The sequence below is a fragment of the Pezoporus flaviventris genome, unplaced genomic scaffold, assembly GCF_033815535.1.
Source record: "Pezoporus flaviventris isolate CSIRO_AGI_PZ_B2104156 unplaced genomic scaffold, CSIRO_AGI_Pfla_v1 ptg000045l, whole genome shotgun sequence".
Classification (NCBI taxonomy): domain Eukaryota; kingdom Metazoa; phylum Chordata; class Aves; order Psittaciformes; family Psittacidae; genus Pezoporus; species Pezoporus flaviventris.
Window position 1 is genome coordinate 1,637,264 of NW_026892593.1, and position 22,234 is coordinate 1,659,497.

Here is a 22,234-nt window from a genome sequence, read left to right on the forward strand (position 1 = left end):
CAGGATATCCTACAGCACCCTGGGGCATCCCACAGCATCCCTAGGGTATTTATGCTGCAGCATCTGAGGATAACCCACAGCATCTTGAGGCATCCTGCAGCATCCTTGGGGCACCCTGCAGCATCCCACTCTATTCCACAGTATCCCTGGGGCATCCCGCAGCATCCCAGGATATCCCACATCTCTGGGGCATCCTGCACCATCCCAAGACATCGTGCAGCATCCCAGAATATCCTATAGCATCCCTGGGACATCCCACAGCATCCCACTCATCCTGCAGCATCTCTGACGCATCCCACAGCATCACTGGGGTATCTATCCTGCAGCATCCCAGGATATCTCACGGGATCTCTGGGGCATCCTACACGATACTGGGGTATCCTGCATCATCCCAGCATACCCTTCAGCATTCCAGGACATCCACAGTCAGATTTAACTATCACCCCTGGAGCAGGGACTTTTCCAGCCCTAATTCCTGGGCTCTAAACAGCTTTCCCCCCTCTTTGCTGTGCCATAACCACAACCAGCACAGGGAGCAGGGATAAGACCGCGCCTGCCACTGCTATCCAGGAGGATTTATGGATCTGGGAAGAAATAAGAGGAGGTGGGAGGAGAGGAGCTGAATCTAAGACCGGAATGCCGAAGACCAATGCCAGATCCCGAAGCAGCACCACAGCCATGCGATGCAATTCACTGCTGCAGCACCAGACCAAAGGCTTTGGGGTGGATCCCACCAGGATGCTGGAGGGCTTCCCATCGCTATTCCCTCCTTTCCTGGGCTCCGAGTCGTGATGGGAACTCTGCTGCTGCCGCAGAGCCCGTGTGGGAGCGCGGCGTATTTTTAACCATGAGTCCCGACCAAAATAGAGGCTGTCGGGAAGAGGGAATCAGCCGGGAGCAGGGAGGGGGCCGGACAGAGCCAACTCCTGCCAATCCAGCCCGCAGTGGGAGGAATGCGGGAGACACCCTCCCTTCCCCATCACCATGTCCTGAGCTCGGATGCAAATGAAAATCAGTAAAAATACATAAATTCCTGAATTATGGAATGGTTTGGGTGGAAGGGACCTTAAAGCTCCTCCAGTTCCAACCCCCTGCCACACCTTCCACTTCCTTCTCCTCAGGCTGCTCCATCCCATCTCCTCCCAGCCTATGCTTGTCCCTGGAATCGCCCCATCCCATGTGCAGGACCTTGCCCTTGTTGAGCTCCATGAGGTTCACATGGTTCCACCTCTCCAGGTCCCTCTGGATCCACCTGGATCCTTCCCTCCACTGTGCCAATCCCACCACACAGCTCTGTGTCAGCATCAGGCTGTGCAGAGTCTCTCTGGGGAAGTGGTACCCGGGCTGGAATCAGCTCCTCTCTATTTGCACATATTTATAGCTCTCCAATGTGTATACTTTAGCTGGAAAGACAGGATGAGGCTCCCTTGGGAGCATCCTGAAGTCACATTTCCAAAGGACCTGTCTTCTCTTAATGATGCTCATTTCCATTTGATACAGATATATATAAAAGGCAGTCATAAAACACGAATATTCATCATATTGCTGGCTCTGAGCGATGGGTGATGGCATCACAGGAAGGTCTGGGAGGCACCAGCCACCCTGGTGATGCTCCCCACCTTGCTGGGACCCCCAGAATGGTCCCAAAATGGGAATCCCTATAACTGGGACCCCCTGTTCCTTTAGGGACCTGCACCAGTGCTTGCAGTGGGTGCTCCAGAGTAGGATGGGAGCCCTGAATTCCCCCACCCAGGACACAGGTGCTGTACTGGGGCTAATGCTGGATGGGAGCTGGGGGGAGCCAAGGGGCCACCCCAAAATGAGCAACCGTGGGAAATGGGAGTGAGCAGAGGCTGGGAAGAGGGATGGAGGCTTGGGGGATGCTCTGGCAGCCCCATGTAGGGTGATGGACCTCAGGTGTCATGAAGCAGGACCATGGAGCAGGGACTCATGCAGAAGAGACCCATGGAGCAGGACCATGGAGCAAGGACTATCATGGAGCAGGACCATAGAGCAGGGGCTCCTATGGAGAAAGGACACCATGGAGCAGAACCATGGAGCAGGGACCCCCTTGGAGCAGGGCATGCTATGAAGCAGGGACCTGCATGGAGGAGAAGGACCGTGAAGCAGGGATCCCCATGGAGCAGGGATCCTTATGGAGCAGAACCACAAAGGACCCCCACAGAGCAGGAACCCCAACTGAGGATGACCACAGAGCAGGGTACACCAGGGAGCAGGGTCCTGAGCAGGAATATGGAGCAGGACTGTGGAGCAGGGATCACCACAGAGCTGGACCACAGAGCAGGAACCCTATGGAGTATGGGGCTCATTAGAGGCAGAGCTGCTACAATAACCATCCACTGGGCTGCATGCATCCCAAAACCTCCAGCCCATAGGAAGGAGCCACCCTGACCTCCCCCAGGGCTGCATTCACAGGATGCCAGGCTATGGCCTCAGAGTTTGCTGCAATTGGGGTGGGATCATGAGGATGAGGCGGATGCATCAAGCTTAGAGACATCGGCCATGCCGGAAGGCAGAAATCAGCCACATCCCAGGAATACCCACAGCGGCAGCTGCGCGGGGTCTGTGGCAGGGGAAGGCAGAAGGGGGGTGTCATCAGCTGTACTCACTGGCAGTTACCTGCCTTTCTAGCCTGTAATTAATGTCAGCAGCTTGATTAGAGCCTCAGCTGGGGCAGGACTTCCCGGAGGAGAGCTGGGGGGAGTGGGAGCAGAAATGGGAGCAGGCACAGGAGCTGATGCGGGGGGTCAGCAGGGAGCAGGATGGTTTGATTCAGGACCCAAGAAGTGTCTCCAGCAGCACCATTAGTGCAGATCAGCATGCTGTGGTGTTGGGATGTGCAACTCAGGATGCTCCCGAGCAACTCAGAATGGTCCTAAGCAATGCAGGATGATCCTGTGCAACATGGGATGCCCTTGAGCAATGAAGAATGACTTGGTGCAATGCAGGATGCTCCTGTGTGATGCAGGATGATTCCATGCAATGCAAGATGACCCTGTGCAACTTTGGATGCTCCTGTGCAATAGAGGATGTTCCTATACAACATGGGATGAGCATGGACAACGTAGGATGCTCCTGTGCAAGACAGGATACTCATGTGCATTGGAGGATGTTCCTGAGCAATGCATAAGGATTCCATGCAATGCAGGATGATCCCATGCAATGCAGGATGCCTTGTGCCATGACGCATGCTCCTGTGCAATGCAGAATGATCCTGTACAACATGGGATGATCCTGGGGAATGCAGGATGCTCCTGAGCCATGGAGGATCCTCCTGTGCCATACAGGATGATCCCATGCAATGCAGGATGCTCCTGTGCCATGCAGGATGCTCCTGAGGAATACAGGATGCCCTGTGCAATGCCACTCCCTGGCTCTCCGCAGGCAGCCTGGCCTGGGGAGGTTTTATCCCCACTTTGGGAACTTTTGGGAGCAGATCAGCCCCTGGGAGCAGGCGACAGCCAGTCGGTCTCCACAGCAACAGGGATTAAATATAACTCGCAGTGAGTGCATTCCCTGGAGCCATCCAATTCCAGGCTGCCCTCCCCTTGCCTTTAAAAACATCCGACCAAGTGGAGAGGCCAAGCTGGAGCTCCTGGAATCACTGGATCCATCAGGATCTGTGGACACTGGTATATTTAACCACTGGTACCCAAGGAGGAACAGCAAGAGCTTGTTCATCCCACCATGGGAAGGGGATTCATTGGCTGCTGATGCTGCTGAGATCCAGGATACAGGAGATGCACCACAAGCATCCCACCAGTGAGGAAGAGGACGGCTGACCTCGGCAGCACCAGGATCTGTGACTGCTCCTTCCCAGCTCCCATCAAATGGCCACTCAACCACCGGGAATGGAGCAAATCCCACCCCAACTGAACGCAGGGCCTGGAATCCAGGAACAGCATCTCTGAGTGTGCTGGCTCCCCACGCCGGATCAAGCGGGATGCTGCTCCCAGCCCAGGGAGCACTCGCAGGAGCCGTCAGGATTCCCCCAGCCCAGCCCCAGCGGCAGCCTTTGGAAGCAGAAGTATTTCAGGATCCCTGAATTCCTCCTCCCGGGCACGTGGGAGTTCTATCGCCTCCAAATCCGACCGTCTCCGGCGCAGGAGTGGGGAGGCTCCTTCCCTCCGTCGCTTGCAGCTGACTTTAGGAATGGTTAATTATAAATAAGGCTGTGTCACTATTTATATGCACAAGCACAAGGAGAAGGACAGGTTTAGGACACGATTCCCACATGGCAGGAACCAGCCTGGGAATGATCCTATCGGCTGTGGTGAGAGCATCGCTGCGGGGTGGTGATGGTGATGGTCACCGGTGGGATTCCAGTTCGCTGGATGGATATTCCTTCAGTGGGAGCAGCAGGAGCTGCTGCTGCGGGAAATCTCCGTGGTTTTATCCCCCTTCCAGGGTCTATTTTTATGCTTATGGAATTGTTCATAACGGAGTTGTGAATGATCCGTGTGTGGGGTCATCATTTAGACACCCTCATTGCCATAGAAACAGGAGCAAGAGATGAGCCGCCCCCATCGAGGCATCTGGCAGTGCCAGAGCTTGGGAATGGGCTTTCCCATCCTTGTGTCACGGGTCACTGTCACTGTGACCCACTACAATACCTTCAAACACCTGGGGTCATGATGCTGCTGCCAGTACTGGCTCCAAGGCAAAGCCTTGGTTGAAATGGGCACCATGAGTGGGATTGGTGTGCAGGGGGAATACTTCTGGTTTTGTAGGACCTACTAAAATGACTGCTGTGGGCACACAGGGATGAGCAACTCCCTCCCATGAGGGCATCCCCTCGTACCTCCATCATCCCCAGAGTCATAGAATCAGGGAATCAAAGACTGGTTTGGATGGGAAGGGATCTTGGAGACCATCTAATTCCAACCCAAAGGGACACCTTCCACTAGAGCAGGCTGCTCCAAGCCCTGTCCAGCCTGGCCTTGAACACTGCCAGGGATGAGGCAGCCATTAACCCCTCTGGTCATCTCCACTTAGTGCCCTCCAGCCCCATTAACCCCCAGCCCAGGCTGACCAGCACTGACTTCATAGCCTTATGGGGCGACTGAGGACCTGCACCCAGTGGGGTGAGGAGCCCCCCAGCATGGTCGGGGGCTCACCTGCGAGGAGGAAGGTGATAAGGCAGGTTTCCTTTGGCATGAAGAGCTTCAGCCTGGAGCCACTGAACACATATTCCACCACGGCCTCGGAGCGGCCAGCGCGCTGCAGGAAGGGCAGGAACTGCTTCGCCTTCTGGGTGTCCTGGATGAGGGAAAAATGGGGGTCAGGGTGGGGAGGTGTGGTGTTTTGGGGTCACCAACCACCTCCCTTGATGTGCAGGGACCCACCAGCACCCTAATATCCCATGGGATGGGGGCAGTGCATGGAGTGGCCTCACCTACTCTGTGCTGGAGGGCTGCAGGATGTGGGCAGGGATCCGACTCTTCCCAGCTGGCCCGTGCAACACGCCCCCCCCCCCCTCCTCCCAGCTCTTTGTTTCCTTAATCTAATCAAATCAGGCCTGTACAGTGATTACTGTTAATTGTAGCCCTCATTAGCAGCTCCTGGTTGGATTTGCATAGCCCTGAGTGGTTAACACCAGGAGTGGGGCTGCTCCTCGCGTGCAGGTTGCACTTACAAGTGTTGTATGAACTCCTCGGCTGCACATCTGCTACAGACAAACCACCCAGGGCACAACGCACGTGGTGGCCAGAGATTCCACACTGGATAGGGACGTGAACTTCATGCAGCCCAGCAAGGGCAAGGGCAAGGTCCTGCAGTGGGTCAGGGCAATCACAGCACAAACACAGGCTGGGGGAGACGGGATGGAGCAGCCTGAGGAGGAGGACTTGGGAGTCCCCATCCCTGGCAGTGTTCAAGGCCAGGTTGGACACAGGGGCTTGGAGCAACCTGCTCTAGTGGAAGGTGTCACTGTCTGTGGCCGGGGGGTTGGAACTGGATGAGCTTAAAGGTCCCTTCAGCCTAAACCATTCTAGGATTCCATGATCCCACCTCAGGTGGCCATAGGGACAGGTGGTGCAGAACTTGCTGCTGCCACATCCAGCCTTTGGCTATGTGCTAAGGACCCGTGGAGACTCCTTCAGCACTGGCACCAGTTCCTGCCCCAGGGTTCTGTGGTGGGATGAACAAGCCAAGCATCCCACACCAGGGCACCAGGAATGCAGCAGAGCACCAGCTCCACAGTGGACCCATGCAGGAGCAGGTCCTGGTTGAGGATGATCCCAACCCACCCCATGTATGCCATCTCCAGCACCACCCAGTGCCAGGCAGGATTCATCCCTGCCACTAAGCTGAGGTTTCTTCCATCATCCCTGGAGAGAAAGAGGCACTTTCATCCCTACTTCATCCACCTACCTTGGGGGTGCAAACCCCCTGTACCCCTCATTCCATGCTTTTTGGGGCTCCCCCCTTCACAACAGACCAGCACATCCCACCAGCTCTGCCTGCTCCACTCCCTGCCTGTACCTCCTGGCCAGGTGCTATCACCTCCATTACTGTTGTTCTAACATTCCCAGAGTTTAATTAGGTGGGAATTGAAGGAAAACTATGCACAGCTAGAGCAGGGAAGAACAAACCCCCCATCCTGACTCCACTTTTATGTGAAGCTCTGCCAATTATGCAGAATTATTCAAGGACTACTCACAAGGACAGAATTTCCAGTGCCTGCCTGTGCTCCCATTCCAGAGCACATGCAAATGGAATCATGAAATCATGGAAACATGGAATGACAGAATCATGGAATCAGCCAGGTTGTAAAAGCCCTTTAAGCTCATCCAGTCCGACCGTTCCCAGCACTGCCAAGGCCACCACTAACCCATGGCACTGAGGCCTCGGCTACACGGTGTGTGAACACTTGCAGGGACGGTGACTCCAGCACTGCCCTGGGCAGCCTGTTCCAGTGCCTGAGCACCCTTTGGGGAAGGAATTGTTCCTCATCTCCATCTAAACCTGCCCTGGTGCAGCTTGAGGCTGTTTCCTCTTGTCCCATCCCTTGTTCCTTGGGAGCAGAGCCCAGCCCCTCCTGGCTCCATCCTCCTCTCAGGCAGTTGTAGGGAGCGATGAGGTCCCCCTTGAGCCTTCTCTTCTGCAGGCTGAACCCCCCAGGTCCCTCAGCTGTTCCCCATCACACTTGTGCTCCAGGCCCTGCACCAGCTCCTTTGCCCTTCTCTGGTCCCGCTCCAGCATCCAGAGAAGGGCAATGGAGAAGTGATCCAGCATGGATTTGGATTGTTCATTCCTTGTTCTCTATATTTTGCGGATGTTTTTTCTTGTCCACAAGCCTCGCACAGCATCATAGGTCCATGTAAAGAGGGACCTTCCCTTTTCAGCTCCCAGTCTGCAGGAAGATCAGGTATGGGAATGGGAGGATTTGGGGTGTTTGAGAGGAGCAGGATGCTCCTGGGGCACCTCAGTGTGCCCAGGCCCAGCACCACACAGGAGGGGAGGGCTAAGGGGCTGTGGATGCAGCTCTGGGGCAGCAGCACAAGAGGGATGTGGAGCTGCTGCGAGGGCTGGAGCAGCTCTGCTCTGGAGCCAGGCTGAGAGCGCTGGGCTGGTTCAGCCTGGAGAAGAGAAGGCTCCTTAAGGGGAGACCTTAGAGCAGCTCCAGTGCCTAAAGGGGCTACAGGAAACCTGGAGAGGGGTTTTGGGCAAGGGCTTGTAGGGACAGGACAAGGGGGAATGGCTTTAACCTGCCAGAGGGGAGACTGAGATGAGCTCTTAGGCAGAAGTTCTTCCCTGTGAGGGTGCTGAGGCGCTGGCACAGGGTGCCCAGAGAAGCTGTGGCTGCCCCATCCCTGGCAGTGTTCAAGGCCAGGTTGGACATAGGGCTTGGAGCAACCTGCTCTAGTGGAAGGTGTCCCTGCTTGTGACAGGAGCTTGGAGCTGGATGAGCTTTAAGGTCCCTCCCAACACAACCCATTCCATGGTTCTATAATTAAAAGCAGGACAGAGGCTGGTCCAGGCAGGAGCTGGAGTGCCCAGGACAGAGCTCCATTCCCCCAGGGACACAAACGACCTTCTCAAGAGCTGAGGCATCAAGCCCAGGATGAGGACATGGACACAGCCTCACTGCTGGTTTATGAACGTATCCACCACAGCACCATGGGCTCTCCTTCAACCCCAGTACTGGGGTGACACCAGCATGAGGCACACACTGAGACCTCCCCATGCCCCCCAGAGAAGAGAAATCTCATCTCTCCCTTTTGGGGTGCACCACGGGGTGACAGCTTAGGCAGCAGCATGGGGAGGGCCACCAGCCCTGGTGGCGGATGAGGATGTCCTACATCCAACCCAGTGTCCTGGCTCCTCGGGAAGAGCACATCCCGCATGGAATGAGCAGTACCACAGGCCATGAGAAGCATCAGCACCTCCCCACACCCCTCATCCCACCAGCGAGGTCCTTACCCCGGAGATGTCGGCCACCCGGTGAATGGGCACCTCCTTCTTGCTGTGCAGCCCTTTGCCGTTCTTGATGGCCCTGCAAAAGAGAAGGCACTGGGCATCAGCACCCACCAAGGGGCTGGAAGCACCTCCAGGCTGGTGTTGCCTCCATCCATGGGAAGAACATCCAACTCATTAGCTTCTAATCCCAGTTACTGGCCTTTGGCACTTCACCCGAGCCCAGCATGAGCCTGATCAGAGGGACCTCTTGTCCCCGTTCCCAAATTAAATGGCTCTGTTCCACACGCAATGGAAGGGATCAACAGGAAGGTGCAAAACTAAGACATACTTGTTTTAGTGCTTCCTCACACAAAGTGTTTTCAACACAAAATAGGGGACAACACTCCAATTGGAATGGAAATATGTTCCTTCCAGGATAAAACAATATAGACATGATCAACCACGGAATACCATCCATGGAAGGCACCTCATGGATGAAAAATGAGCTGGTGCATCAGACCTGATGCTAGATTGTAGAATCCCAGACTGGTTTGTGTTGGAAGGGACCTTAAAGCTCCTCCAGTTACAATCCGTGCCACAGGCAGGGACACCTTCCACTAGAGCAGGTTGCTCCAAGCCCCATCCAACCTGGCCCTGAACACTGCCAGGGATGGGAACCCCCAAGTCCTCCTCAGGATGCTCCATCCCATCTCCCCAACCTGTAGCTGTGCCTGGATTTGCCCCAACCCATATGCAGGTCCTTGTCCTCAGCCTTGTTGAACTCCATGAGGTTCATACATTCCCACCTCTCCAGGTCCCTCTGGATCCCATCCTTTCCCTCCAGTGTGTCACTGCACCACATAGCTCCGTGTTATCACAAACTTGCTGAGGGTGCTCAATCCCAGTATCCATGTCACAGCAAGGATATTGAACAGGATCATTCCCAACACCTAACCCTAACCCTAACCCCTTCCCTATTGGCACAGCCCTGGCTGCTAGTCCTCAGGCTCCTATATAAGCTGGAAATGAATCTCTTCTTTTCCAAGCCTCCCTAATAGCATCTCGCAGGCGAGAGGCAGGAATTTGTTCAGGTTGGACCGTGATGATCATCAGAACACAAGGGAAGGAATTCAAAGCACCTCTGTGCCTTTGTAGAGCAATCGATTTGCTGAGCTGCATCATTCCAGGAGCTGCTCCTGGAGAAGCCAACCTTTGCAATCAGCACAGAGATTTCTTCCTTCTCCCTCACCCTCCTTTGAGACACTCCTTCACACCCAGGGACAAGTGTCTTGGTCAGAAATAGCTTTTTTCCCACCAGGAAATTAGCTCTTTCCCCAGGATAAGAAGAAAGACAAAGTTAACCAAGCACCAGGACACCGCAAGGGCAGGCAGGGAGTTGCATCCTTGTACCACAAACCTGCAGGGATGTGGGAGATGTGATGATTCTCCCAGGATAAGAGCACCCCATGCATGGGATTGCCATGGGGATATAGGAAAAGGCCCCTTTCCCTGGAAGATCGGTGGGCAGAGATGCTGGAAGGGCTCAGGGTTGATGCCTGCAGCAGGGCAGAAGCACATGGTGCTGGAGCAGCCCCTGGATGAGAAGTGAGGCTGGGGGATACAGATGGGACACACACCCGCTCCAAGAGAACCTAGTGGGATGGGAAAATGAATCACCCCCTCCCTAAAATACCCTATGGAGCAGGCAGCTCAGTCCAAGGAGCTGGGAAAGTCAAAGGGATTTTGAACTGCAGCTCCATCAGATACATCTGAGTATCCCAATGGCTGGGGGACATCGCAGCATTTCCATGTCCGGGGACATATGAGCATCCCCATGTCTTGGGATATTTGAGCACCCCAATGTTCAGTGACATCCAAGCATCCCCACGTTTGGGATGTCCAAGCATCCCTATGTTTAGGACATTTGAGAACCCCAACGTTTGGGTACATCCAATCTCAAACCCTTCCCACACCCAGAGCATGGCTGCAGGCTCCATGCACCACATCCAGCCTTGAGTATCCCGGTGCCTGGCTCCACCCCAGCGCTGCTGATTTAATTCCAGTCACATCCACTTCCTAAAAGGCACAATGAGGCCCTGAGCATCCCTCCGGCCTCCGATCCCAGCCGTGAGGGGTTGTGGAGTGGGAAGAGGGAGCTCGAGGAGCCCCTGTCTCCCCTTCCCCCTCCGCGGTGGGGCTCACAGCAGAGCTGAGCACAGTCTTGCACAGCGGGGCTGGCAGGAACCACGCTGCAGCCCCCTCAAAGCTGCTCTCCCCGGCTGCCGGCGCCGCTCCACCAGCTCCTGCCAAAGCTGCTGCCGGGGAGGAGCCGAGATCCCAACACTGGAGCTGGGCAGCGCCCACGGGGACACGGGAGGGGGGGGGCACGGGGTGGGTGGCAGCTCAGCGGAGGGAGCTGAGCTGGGAGAGGGAAGGGACCCCACTGGCACTGCAGCCATCGGGAAGGACATGCTGAAGGATGAGAAGCTGTGGCTGCCCCATCCCTGGCAGCGTTCAAGGCCAGGCTGGACAGGGCTTGGAGCAACCTGCTCTAGTGGAAGGTGTCCCTGCCTGTGGCAGGGCTTGGAACTGGAGGAGCTTTAAGGTTCCTTCCAACCCAAACCAGTCTGAGCTTCTTTGACACAGGGACACTGCTCTCAGTGGGGCAGGGATCCAGCTCTGGTGCAGGGGACATTGCAAATGGGGCTGGTGATGAGACCACCTCCTGTGGGGAGGTGGAATGTGCACGCCTGGATCACGCAAAGCTGTATCACACATGCCTGGACTCTGCACTCTTGGACCATGCAACCTTAAGTGAGCATATCTGGACCACACACAGCTGGATCACACATGTCTGGACCATACATGCCTAGATCGTGTTCACCTGAACTATGCACGTCTGGACTGTGCATGCCTGCACTATGCACAGTCCATTTGTGACTGGGTTGGGCACATCTGGACCATGTATATCTAGACCATGGGTGTCCGGACTGTGCACAGCTGGATCACCCGTGCCTGGTCCATGATGCACACCTGAACACACAGCCTCCACTGTCCACAATTTGGAGCACACACATCTGGGGCACCAAAACCAGGACAGCGACTCGGGAAGATGGGACCTTCCCCTTCACTCCCACCCCAGCAGCATCCGGCTGCGGCACCAACCCAGCCTGCTCCAACACATCGCTGCACAGCCATGCGGTGCAGGTGCAGGTGGTACAGGCAGCAGCCCTTGATGCTCCTGCAGCTGCAGAAGACAAGGCAGGCAGCATGGCCCTGCCTGCATCAGCACTTCTGCTGCCCCCGCCGAGGATGCGGGAAGCAGCCACACGCATTTTTCTCCCCATGACAACCTCAACCTAATTACAAGAGGCTGGAATGTGTCTTGATCCCTTTGGATCAGCTCGGACGTCACAGGATTTAACGCAATTACCCCTTCTCCACCAGCTAGGCCCGGTAGGAAGGGCTGCAGCAGCGCTTTGCTGGGCTCAGCACCCCCAGGAGCAGAGTGGGGTCCCTTGAACCCCAGCATGATGCAGGCAATGAGCCGTGAGATTCCCAACAACCTCCCTCCCGGCAGCTCCGGCATTAATATGGAAAACCCACCACGCAGTTTGCCACTGAGTCACGGCGCGCCTGGGCCCCCGTCTGTGGCACCAGTGCCGTGCTGGAGGCATGGAGGAGGCTGGGTGGTGGTGTGAATGGGCAGACTGGGATCGGGTTTTGATGCTGGGAGGGTTAATGAGGGGTCTGGAATTCTGGCAAAGGTAGGAGGAGAAAGGATGCTGATCGCACCCAGGAGGGATGCAGACAGGGAGGCTACCCACAGCCGTGGGGATAGATAGATGGGCAGGGATACTGTGGGGATGGGGATGAAGATGGGATGGGGATGAGGATGGGGATGGGATGAGATAGGGGTAGGATGGGATGAGACAGGGATAGGATGGGAAGTGATGGGGATGGGGTGGGGATGAGGATGGGATGGGGATGGGGTGGGAATGGGATGGAGATGGGGTGGGAATGGGATGGGATAGCATGGCATGAGGATAAGGATGGGATGGAAATGGGGATGGGATGGGGTGGAGGTTGGGATGGAGATGTGATGGGATAAAATGGGCATGGGAATAGGATAGCATGGCATGGCATGACATGGTATGGGGATGGGGGTGAGGATGAGGATAAGGATGGGATGGCATGGGATGGGGATGGGATGGCATGGCAGGGCATGGCACTGGGATGAGACAACACAGGATGGGATGGACATGATACAGCTCTGCTCCTCCCTGTGAGACCCGGGCACCCCAGAGCCATGGGGAGAGCCCCCCGTGCACCCACGGCACCTACCGGGCCTCAGCTGCCAGGAGCTCGTCGTAGTGAGAGGATCTTTGGTCGTCGTCTTGCCGGTAGCGGATGACGGTGGCCAGGCCTTTGCTCACAAGCGCTTCCGCGATGTTGCTGCAAGAGAGGAAAGCCAGGGCTCAGCACCACAGGGTGGGGGTGCATCCATGGGAAAGGGATGGGATCCAGAGGGAGCTGGGGCTATGTGAACCCCATGGAGTTCAACACGGGCAAGGTCCTGAACCTGGGTCAGGACAATCCCAGCACAGACACAGGGTGGGGGAGATGGGGTGGGGGAGATGGGATGGAGCAGCCTGAGGGGAAAGACTTGGGGGTTCCCATCCCTGGCAGTGTTCAAGGCCAGGTGGACAGGGCTTGGAGCAACCTGCTCAAGTGGAAGGTGTCCCTGCTTGTGGCAGGGGGTTGGGACTGGAGGAGCTTTAACGCCGTTTCCAACCCAACCCATTCCATGATCCTATAATTCCACCTGCCCCAGCATCCACCACAGCTGGACCCTGTGCATCACATTGGACCCTGACACCAGACGGGGGATCAGACCTGCTGTGCGGTGGAACAGGAGAAACCCCATCCCACTTCACACCACTGACCAGGGGAAGGTGCTTGGAGCAACATCTGACATTCAACAGGCACGTCCAAGGGGTCCCTGTTTGACCGTGCAGAAGCAGCACCCCAAAACCCCCTTCCCACCCCCAAATCCAATTGGATCATCACTCCTGGAACCATAGAAACCTGCTCCTTGCTTTTACCTTCCTCTTGCTTGCCCTAAGCCCCCATCAGAGAGGAGAGGTGGGTGATGCCACAAAGCTTGGGGCCAGCTGCCAAGAGGCACCGTGATGAATCGGCTGCTATTACCCTGTGCTGCTTGAGACAAATCCCCACATTCCCCTTGGCTGAGCACATCTGTAATTCTCCTCCAATTACACAGGCAGGGCATGGACCACTAATTCACCGCTTATAAAAAAGAGAAGAGCATCTATATAAATAGATATGATATGGATAAGGGGGAAGCTGATCCGTTCGGAAGCGCCGGGAGCATCCCCCTGCCAGGAGAGGGGGAAGGGGAAAGTCATCACTGGGAGCTGAAAATAGGTCTCGCCTCGGAGCAGGGGGAAGAAAAGCAAAGCTGCAAGGTTTGTAAATGAGGGAATAAGCTGCAGCAGGAGGAGCTGCAGTGGTAAATGCCAAGCAACCAGGAATAAGCACCTACAGCTATTTTGGGAATGAACAGGAGGTTGTGGAAGGGGGAGGTGAGCACAGGGCTGGTGGCATCACCCCCAGCACCATGATCTGACCCCAGTGGGGATGTCGTGGTTTGGGGTTGGGTGTGAGGCTCCATCCCTGTATCCCCAGCACCTTGGTGGATGCAATGGGGGAGAGGCAAAAACAAGGATGAGCTGTGGGATACCAACCTCCTAACAGGGTGACTATGGACTGCTCACCAGGGACTGTAGGGATAGGAGAAGGGGGAATGGGTTCAGACTGAAACAAGGGAAATTTAGGTTGGATATAAGGAAGTTCTTCCCTGTGAGGGTGCTGAGGCGCTGGCACAGGGTGCCCAGAGAAGCTGTGGCTGCCTCATCCCTGGCAGTGTTCAAGGCCAGGTTGGACACAGGGGCTTGGAGCAACCTGCTGTAGTGGAAGGTGTCCCACCCCGTGGCAGGGATTGGAACTGGAGGAGCTTTAAAGTCCCTTCCAAACCATTCCATGATTCTACTATTCTATGACTATGGAGGAGAGAGGCAAAGATGGGCAGATCTGCAAGAGGTGCCTGGTGAGCAAAAGGTGCTGGTAAGCTCGGGGTGCTGCACCCAGAAATACCACCTCCATCCCATTAGCCATGTACAGGAGCTACACATTTGTGACACATTCCCCACTGCAGTGTGATGGGCTCCTTCCCGTCACATCCCACATAAGCACAGGCATGGGACACCCCTTGTGTCCCACGTCCCCATCTGGGGCTTGGGAACAGGCAGTAGCTCCCCAGCCCTGATGGAATTCCCATCCTCACACTGGATTTGGGCTGGGTATCCCATCACTCCCCCCTCAGTTTGCATCATCCGGAGGAAGCAGCTTCATCCTCATCCAAGCCCCATTCTGGGGAAGGGAGCAAGTGGGGCGGGATATGGGAAGAGCAAAAGGAGATTAAAACCCACCATGGGAAGCATCAGGAACCAATTGTGCTCCAAGTGCTCCGTCTGCTCGCTGAAGGGAGCATTTTATTCTGCCCCCAGCACTTGTGAAGTGCTATAATCCTGTTGCCACCTCGTTTGATGGCTTCATTTATTCAGCAATATCATGGTTATGGCTTTTATAAGACAAGGAAAATTGCCAGCATTCGCTCCCACCGCGCTGCCGGGTCCTAAAGGAGCTGGGATGGGCTTGGGATGTGCATAGGAAATGTTTGGTTCCCAATGGGCTCTGCAAGAGGGGATGTTCCCATGGTTGGTGGGGACTGGGAGCAAATGGAAGGTTCTGGGTGGCCACAGGGATGATGCAGTGTCTGGATGCCTCAGTTTCCCTGCTCTGAGCGGCCATGATCCTGCACAGCTCCAGCACCGGGCACCAGCCACATTCCCGCATCCATCCAGCCACACTCCCCATCCCAGCTTCATCCTGCTCCCGTCTCAGCTGCACTCCACTCTCCATACAGCCATATTCCCCTCCCCATCCCAGCCGCATTCCACTCTCCATACAGATATCTTCCCCTCCCCATCACAGCTTCATCCTGCTCCCCATCACAGCTTCATCCTGCTCCGCATTCCAGCCACATCCCCATCCCTACATCAGCCACATCCTGCTCTCCATCACAACTTCATCCTGCTCTTCATCCAGCTGCATCCTGCCCCCATCCCATTTCATTCTGCTCCCATCCCAGTTGCACCCTGCTCCCCATCTGAGCTTCATCCCGCTCCCTATCCAAGCAGCATCTCTCTCCCAGTCCAGCCGCATCCCACTCTGCATCCAGCCACATCCTGCTCCCCATCCAGTTGCATTCCACTCCCCATCACAGCTTCAACCCACTCCCCATCCTGATGCATCCCAGTCTGCATCCAGCTGCATCCCTCTCCTATGCCATCCTCATCCTGCTCCCATCCCAGTGTCCATGCCTACCCCTGTCCCATCCCCCAGCACTTCAATCCCCTCTGCTCCCAGCGGATAAGGAGCTATTCCTGGCTCTAGACTCCACAAGCATCCAACATGCCTGAAATCAGTTTTCATCACTTCCACTGGTCAGAGGGCAGCCATTTAAATCCCAGGATATCAGGATCAGGGAAGGATCATTCAAAACCTGATATTCAACCCCCTCTGCAGCCGCAGCACCGGCTGAGCCAGATGGGAAGGAAACAAATCCCAGTTCTGGAGCAGATTAGCTGAGCCTCTGAGCACAGAGAGCCACGGGAATGGCAGTGGAGGCACCAGGATCTGCCCCTTCATCCACCCCTCATCCTCTTCTCACCAGCAGTGACGCTGGTGGTGCTTTATTTGGGAAGCTTGGCTAAATTATGGAAGGACAAGCACAGACACAGGCTGGGGGAGATGGGATGGAGCAGCCTGAGGAGAAGGACTTGGGGGTTCCCATCCCTGACAGTGTTGAGGGCCAGGTTAGACGGGGCTTGGAGAAACCTGCTCTAGTGGAAGATGTCCCTGCCCATGGCAGGGGGTTGAAGCTGAATGAGCTTTAAGGTCCCTTCCAACCCAAACCATTCCATGCTCCTATGAAATCCCCCCCAGGTCTGATCGCACTGCATTGAATCTGTATGGATCAGGGGCAGCAGCGCCCGGTTGCACATTTAAGGCTGCGAGTGGCTTAACTCCAAGTCCCAGTGCTCCCAGCTGCCCTGCCGGATCCCAGCCGGATCCCTGCCGGCTCCCTGCCAGTGCCAGGACACGCTCCGAGCTTTGCCAAGCCTCAGCCAGGCACCGTCAGTGGCCCAGCTCCGGGGCCCAGGCTGGTGGCAGCCACCTCCTCCCCGTAGGAGGGAGCAGCTTGTGAAGCACTAGCAAGATTTGGTCCTTTTCCAGAGGCTCCGGCTGCAAATTCCTCCCCGGCTCCTGGGCACGGGCCCAGCTTTGCCCTGGCACCGCATCCCACGCAGGTACCGTGCCGCGCATGGATCCACTGCAAGCAGCAAAGTGCTGGCAGGCTCTTCCCAGCTTCAGACCCCTGGGATCCCGGCTGCTCTGGGGATGAAGCCAATCTGGGATTACAGCTTTCCACCCCGGGAAGCCAGGCTGCGTTTCCACATGGAAGGGGAAGCATGCATCTGACGGCTTTTGGCTGCCAGAGCATCCCTGGGAACAGCAGCATCCCCCAGGACTAGTGGTCCTCCAGCTTTTGGCAACGGAATTCAACTCCCTGTCACCCGTGATCTGGCTGGGTCCTGGCTCCATCACTCACTGGGTGCTTCCCAGAGCTTGGCACCAGTGCATGGGAGCATGTAGCAGAAGGTCAGGATCATAACCCAGATTTTGGGATGAGGAGAGAGACACAAGGAGTAAAAGCAGCCCCATGCCCATCATTCCGCACCCTGGAATGGGAGCCCATCCTGCACCCTGCATTGGAATTCCATCATCCTGCACCCTGCCAACGGAAGCCTATCCTGCACCCTGCAAAGGGATCCCACCATTCTGCGGACTGAAATGGGATCCCATCATCCTGCTCCTGTCTGCCCCTTCCAGCACCCAGACTGCCCCCATAGCTGCAAATTCTGGGATGACCCCAATTCTTTCCCATTTTAGACTTTTTAAGGCTCAGAATTCCCAGCTCTACCCACGGGGGCTGATCCTGGCACTCAGTGGGATGCTGGGCACCCAGGGAAGCATGATGGGAGCACAGTGATGGGTGCACTGCACCCAAACCACCCCCCTGCTGCTGCCAGAAGGAGGATGAGGAAGAGGAGAGCTGGGATAACAGCTTCAGGAAGAGATTCCCTGATGGAGAATTAATCATCCTGCTCCTTTCCCCACAGCCCCTGCACAGGCACAACCGCAGCCCTTCCCCCTGGATCCAACTAAGAGCACTTTGGGAGAGGAGCTGGAGCTGCAGCACACAGGAAAGCTGCATCCCCCACTTAAGCCCAGATTAAAGTCTGGGAATATGGAAACGTGGATGAAAAGCTCTTTGCTGCAGGAAAAAATCCTATTAGGCCATGAAATGAAGGATTTTCCCACTTAAAAGACAAGCAAGGAGAAAGTGGGTGTTTGCAGCTCCCCCCCCCCCCCCCAACTCATTTCCCACTTTTCCACCCCAAAATTCCCCAAAGGTGGCTTTTAAGCAGTGTTTTCCCCACCACAGCTGCTCCTGGCAGGGATCAGCAGTGCCAAATCCAGCCCCACACCAGGACCATGTGCCATGGCCAGAGGGGGCAGCACCAAAATATGCTGTCGGTGCCTAATCAGCACCAAAATGCACCACCCTGCAGTGGGTGCATGGCCTGCACCCTGCAATGGGAAACCACCATCCTGCACCCTGGAATGGGTGTTTATCCTGCTCCCTGCAATGGGAGCCCATTATCCTGCACCCTGCAATGGAGGCCCATCAACTGCACCCTGCAGTGGGTGTCCATCTTGCACTCTGCTACAGGTTGCTATAGGATGCTGTAGGATACTGTTTGACGCTGTGGGATGATATGGGCTGATGTGGAATGTTGTGGGATGCTGAGGGATGCTGCAGGATGCTATGGAATGCTGTAGGATGCTCTGGGATGCTCTGGGATACAGTAGGATGCTGTGGCATGTAATGGGATGCCGTGGGATGCTCTGGGATGCAGTGGGATGCTGCAGGATGCAATAGGATGCTGCAGGATGCTGTGGGATGCCACAGACTTCCCAAAGAGCAAAGGCTGGTGTGAACCTGGAGCTCTCACGTGCTCCCACTCCCACTAGTCACAGCCCCATCATCTCGGGGTCCTTCTGGCACCACTCTGTGGGTGCCTCTGCATTAATCATGCTCAGGGTGCTCCCACCAGCACCCATGGTGGGATGAACCATCCCAGAGCAGCTCTGGAGCTGCCCACAGGGCCCTGGATGTCCTGGAAGCTGCTTTCTCCTCCAGCCCCATCCCCTTCCCTGTTTTCCATGTCAGCACAGCTTTGTTGTGACAGCTTGAGCACAACCCTCTGACCTTACCTGTGCTCAGCAGGAAAACACGAGCCGGGAGCAGCAGCGCTGGGAAATGCTGACAAGGCACCGGCACACGGGAATGGGATGGGGAGGGCTGCGGCACGCGGGCATCGGGCAGAGCTGGGCAGGCACTGTCATTCCCGAGCCAGGAACCAAGCAGAAAATATCAGGGAGAGTGAAAGGAGAAGCACCATGGACCCAGTGAGGGCAGCCAGCTTGGATGCACCTAGTCAGGCACTGCAGCCAGGGAGCTGGCAGGGATACAGGCAAGGATACAGGCAGGAATACAGGCAGGGATTTGCGCAGGAATATGAGCAGGGATACAGGCAGGGGTACAGCAGGGATGCTGTCAGGGACCAGGCAGGGATCCAGGCAGGGATCAGGCAGGGATACAAACAGGGATACAGCAGGGATGCAGTCATCAGGCAGGGATACAGGCAGGGATCAGGCAGGGAAAGCTGGCTTTGTGCCCCAAGCTGCTCATGCTCACAGTGCTTTAAACTGGAAGCAGGGGCTGCCCCCTGCAAACCCTCCTGTGCTGGGGGCCACCTCCATGGGTGGACATTGTCCCCCTGCCCTGCCTGGGGACAGGGAGGTGCCACCACTGCTGCTGGCCCTGTTACCTGTGGAGCAGGCAGGAGCCGCAGGACCAACATCTGCCTGCGCTGCACCAGCGCAGAGGAACCAGGGCCTGAAGGCTCCAAAGCCAGGCTGGGATTAGCGTCCTGCCCATCCCAGCAGCTGCCGGCGTGCTCAGCATTCCAAGCAGGCTCAGCCCAGCCCAGATGCCAGGAGGACAAGCCAGGCTTTCTTCCCAGCTCGGCACAGACCCTGCTCTGTTACACCAAAGGACCCTGTGGGCAGATGGGAGCAAGGGGGCTGCCCCACGTCATGCCCCATAGAGATGCTCCCATGACCTCCATCACCTGATGAGGACAATGAATTCACCTGCAAGGTCACCTCAGGGCTCCTTCCGAAACAGGGGTGCATTTTGGGAGCTATTTGGAAGCAATTTGCAGCTAGAGATGCTGCGAGCAGGCAGCAGCACTTGGAATGATGCTCCGGAGATGGGGAATCCAGCCCCTCCACTGCGCTGGGCATGGCGCAAGCGATGCCAGGAGCTGGCATGGGGGGAGGCTGGTGGGTTTAGCACTGCACAGGCCCCTCCTTGGGCATCATCGACGATCCAAGACCTCATCTTCCTCCAGACAGCCCTAAAACACAGTGGCAGGGATGTCCCTTCCCAAAATCCAGTGAAACACCCTCGGCTGGAGAATCAGCTCCATAGGGATAAAGCAGCACTGAATAAACTGGGTGGGTTTAAAGCTGGTGCAGGCAGCTGGGCTGCTCCACTGGGTTCCATCGTGCCATGTATCCATCCAGGAATGCCCTTTAGGCTCCCACTGCCATGGATTCATCCCAGGAGCAGCATTCCAGCATGACCTGGCTGGATCTGCATCCCCGCCCATAGCAAGGGGGTTGGAATTGGATGATCTTAAGGTCCTTTCCAACCCAAACCATTCCATGATTCTATGATCTCCATTGCACTGAAATGGAAATTAACCCCATTCATGAGCTAAGCATCACCAAAGGTCATTCCAGGAGTGCCTTAATTAGAGAGCTTTCCAGCTTCCCATGCTTCATAGAGCCACATCCCCCCCATGCAGCTCGATGCTCCACAGCATTCCCAGAGGCAGGATTCAGGGGAAGGAAAAGCGCAGTGAGCACTGCAGCACTTTGGGTCCTTTCCAAAATAGCTGCTCCGCGGAAGGGAAAAGCCAGGAAAGGAAGAAAAAAACCAAACACCCTCTGACAAATCATCCCGACAGCTCCCGGAAGCTGCTGCCACCTGGATGTGCACCATACTGGCACGAGGTATCCATAAAGATATGCCGGAGGAACTGAGCACCCCAGTGTTCCAGGGGAGGAAAGCCACCAAAGCATGGTGAGGGGAATGCTCTGGCAGAGCCCACACCGCTGCACCATGTCATGGGGAGGTGATGTCCCATAGGAGAGGAGACATCCCGGGATATAGAGAGGGGAGGATGGTTGCTCCAAAGCATCCCACTAGCCATACTGCTCCCCAGCACCCCAAACTGCTGGAGCTGGGGGTCCATGGGATCCCACCATCCAGCCACCAGCACTGTGTACCTCTGTGGTGAGGATGAGCCACCCGCCATCCCTCGTATCCCCATGGAATGCTGTTCCTGGTTCCCCAGGGCAACACTTACATTCCTCCGATGGAGACGGTGGCACATGTGCGCTCAGAGAAGGCAGGCACAGTCTCAGTGGCACTGCTGGCAGGTCGGATGTAATCCACAGTCACGTTTACCTGGGCAAGACACAAAGGGAATGGGGTCAGAACATCCAGCCAGGGGGCTCCCAATCCTCCCACTATCCCAAAATCCTTACTGACAGCATCCTTCCTCTGCCCTGGTAAAGGAGCCTTTTGTCAACCAGTTGCTGGCACTGGTGGTGCCACCAGCGAAGCAGCATCTGACACACAGGAACAGACACGTTGAACCAGGAGCCTCCCAGGGAGGCCAAGCTGTAATTCCAGGTTCCTGGCACCAGCATTGTGCTGCTGGGGGCACTCTGGCTCAGGCTGGGAATGCTGGTGAGCTGCAGCCAGCTCTGGTGCATGGATAATCCCATTATGGCCTCTAGCAGGGGAGCTGCAGGTAGATGGAAGCACAGCTCCATAGCTGTCAGATGGCATCAGCATCATCCAGCAGGATGCAGAAGCTGGGTTGGAAAATGTTTTGGCATTTTGGGACCAAAGTCCTGACTCCTGATGGAAAACTGCACCTCCTGCTGCAGGAGTGCTAGGATAAGCTGGTGGACACAGAAATGCCCATGGGGAGATGAGGGACCAGCACCATGGCCCCTCAGCATCATCCCCCAGCAGCTCTGGGCACCACATTCCAGAGCCCACTACAAGCAATTGGCATTTCCATCCTGCTTCAGGCCTTCGTGGTGCAGCTGGATCCCTGGATTTGATCAAGGAGCCGTGTTCCCACATTGATCCCCCTGCAGCAAAAGGGCTTCGTCCAGGGCTGGAAGCATTGGAAGCAACAGAGCTGGAAACACTGGCAGCATTGGGAGCATGGGCAGCACCGGGCTGGAAGCATCGGGAGCATTGGGAGCACCAAACCACTGGGGTTGGAAGCATTTGGCAGGCAGCTTGATAATGCTCGCCTTGGAAGTGTTTTCATCAGTGGAAAATCAACACCAGAGAGGATCCACAGTCCCAGCAAGGGCACTTCCTGCACCCCCAGCATCTTCTGCATCTCCAGTCCCAGCTCAGGCATTTCCTGCATCAGCCCCATTT

At 56.1% G+C, this 22,234-nt stretch overlaps 1 protein-coding gene across 1 annotated transcript in view; it reads right to left on the bottom strand.

Moving 5' to 3' along the window:
* The window catches only part of SND1 (staphylococcal nuclease and tudor domain containing 1), a 99,192-nt gene that overhangs the window by 22,334 nt on the left and 54,624 nt on the right, over nt 1–22,234 (bottom strand). The window contains exons 12-15 of the mRNA XM_061467255.1: nt 21,135–21,235; nt 12,766–12,876; nt 8,446–8,518; nt 5,139–5,280 (exon numbers count right to left, since the gene is read on the bottom strand). Of these exons, the coding sequence (XP_061323239.1) occupies nt 5,139–5,280; nt 8,446–8,518; nt 12,766–12,876; nt 21,135–21,235 (427 nt within the window). The remainder of the gene's footprint in view (nt 1–5,138; nt 5,281–8,445; nt 8,519–12,765; nt 12,877–21,134; nt 21,236–22,234) is intronic.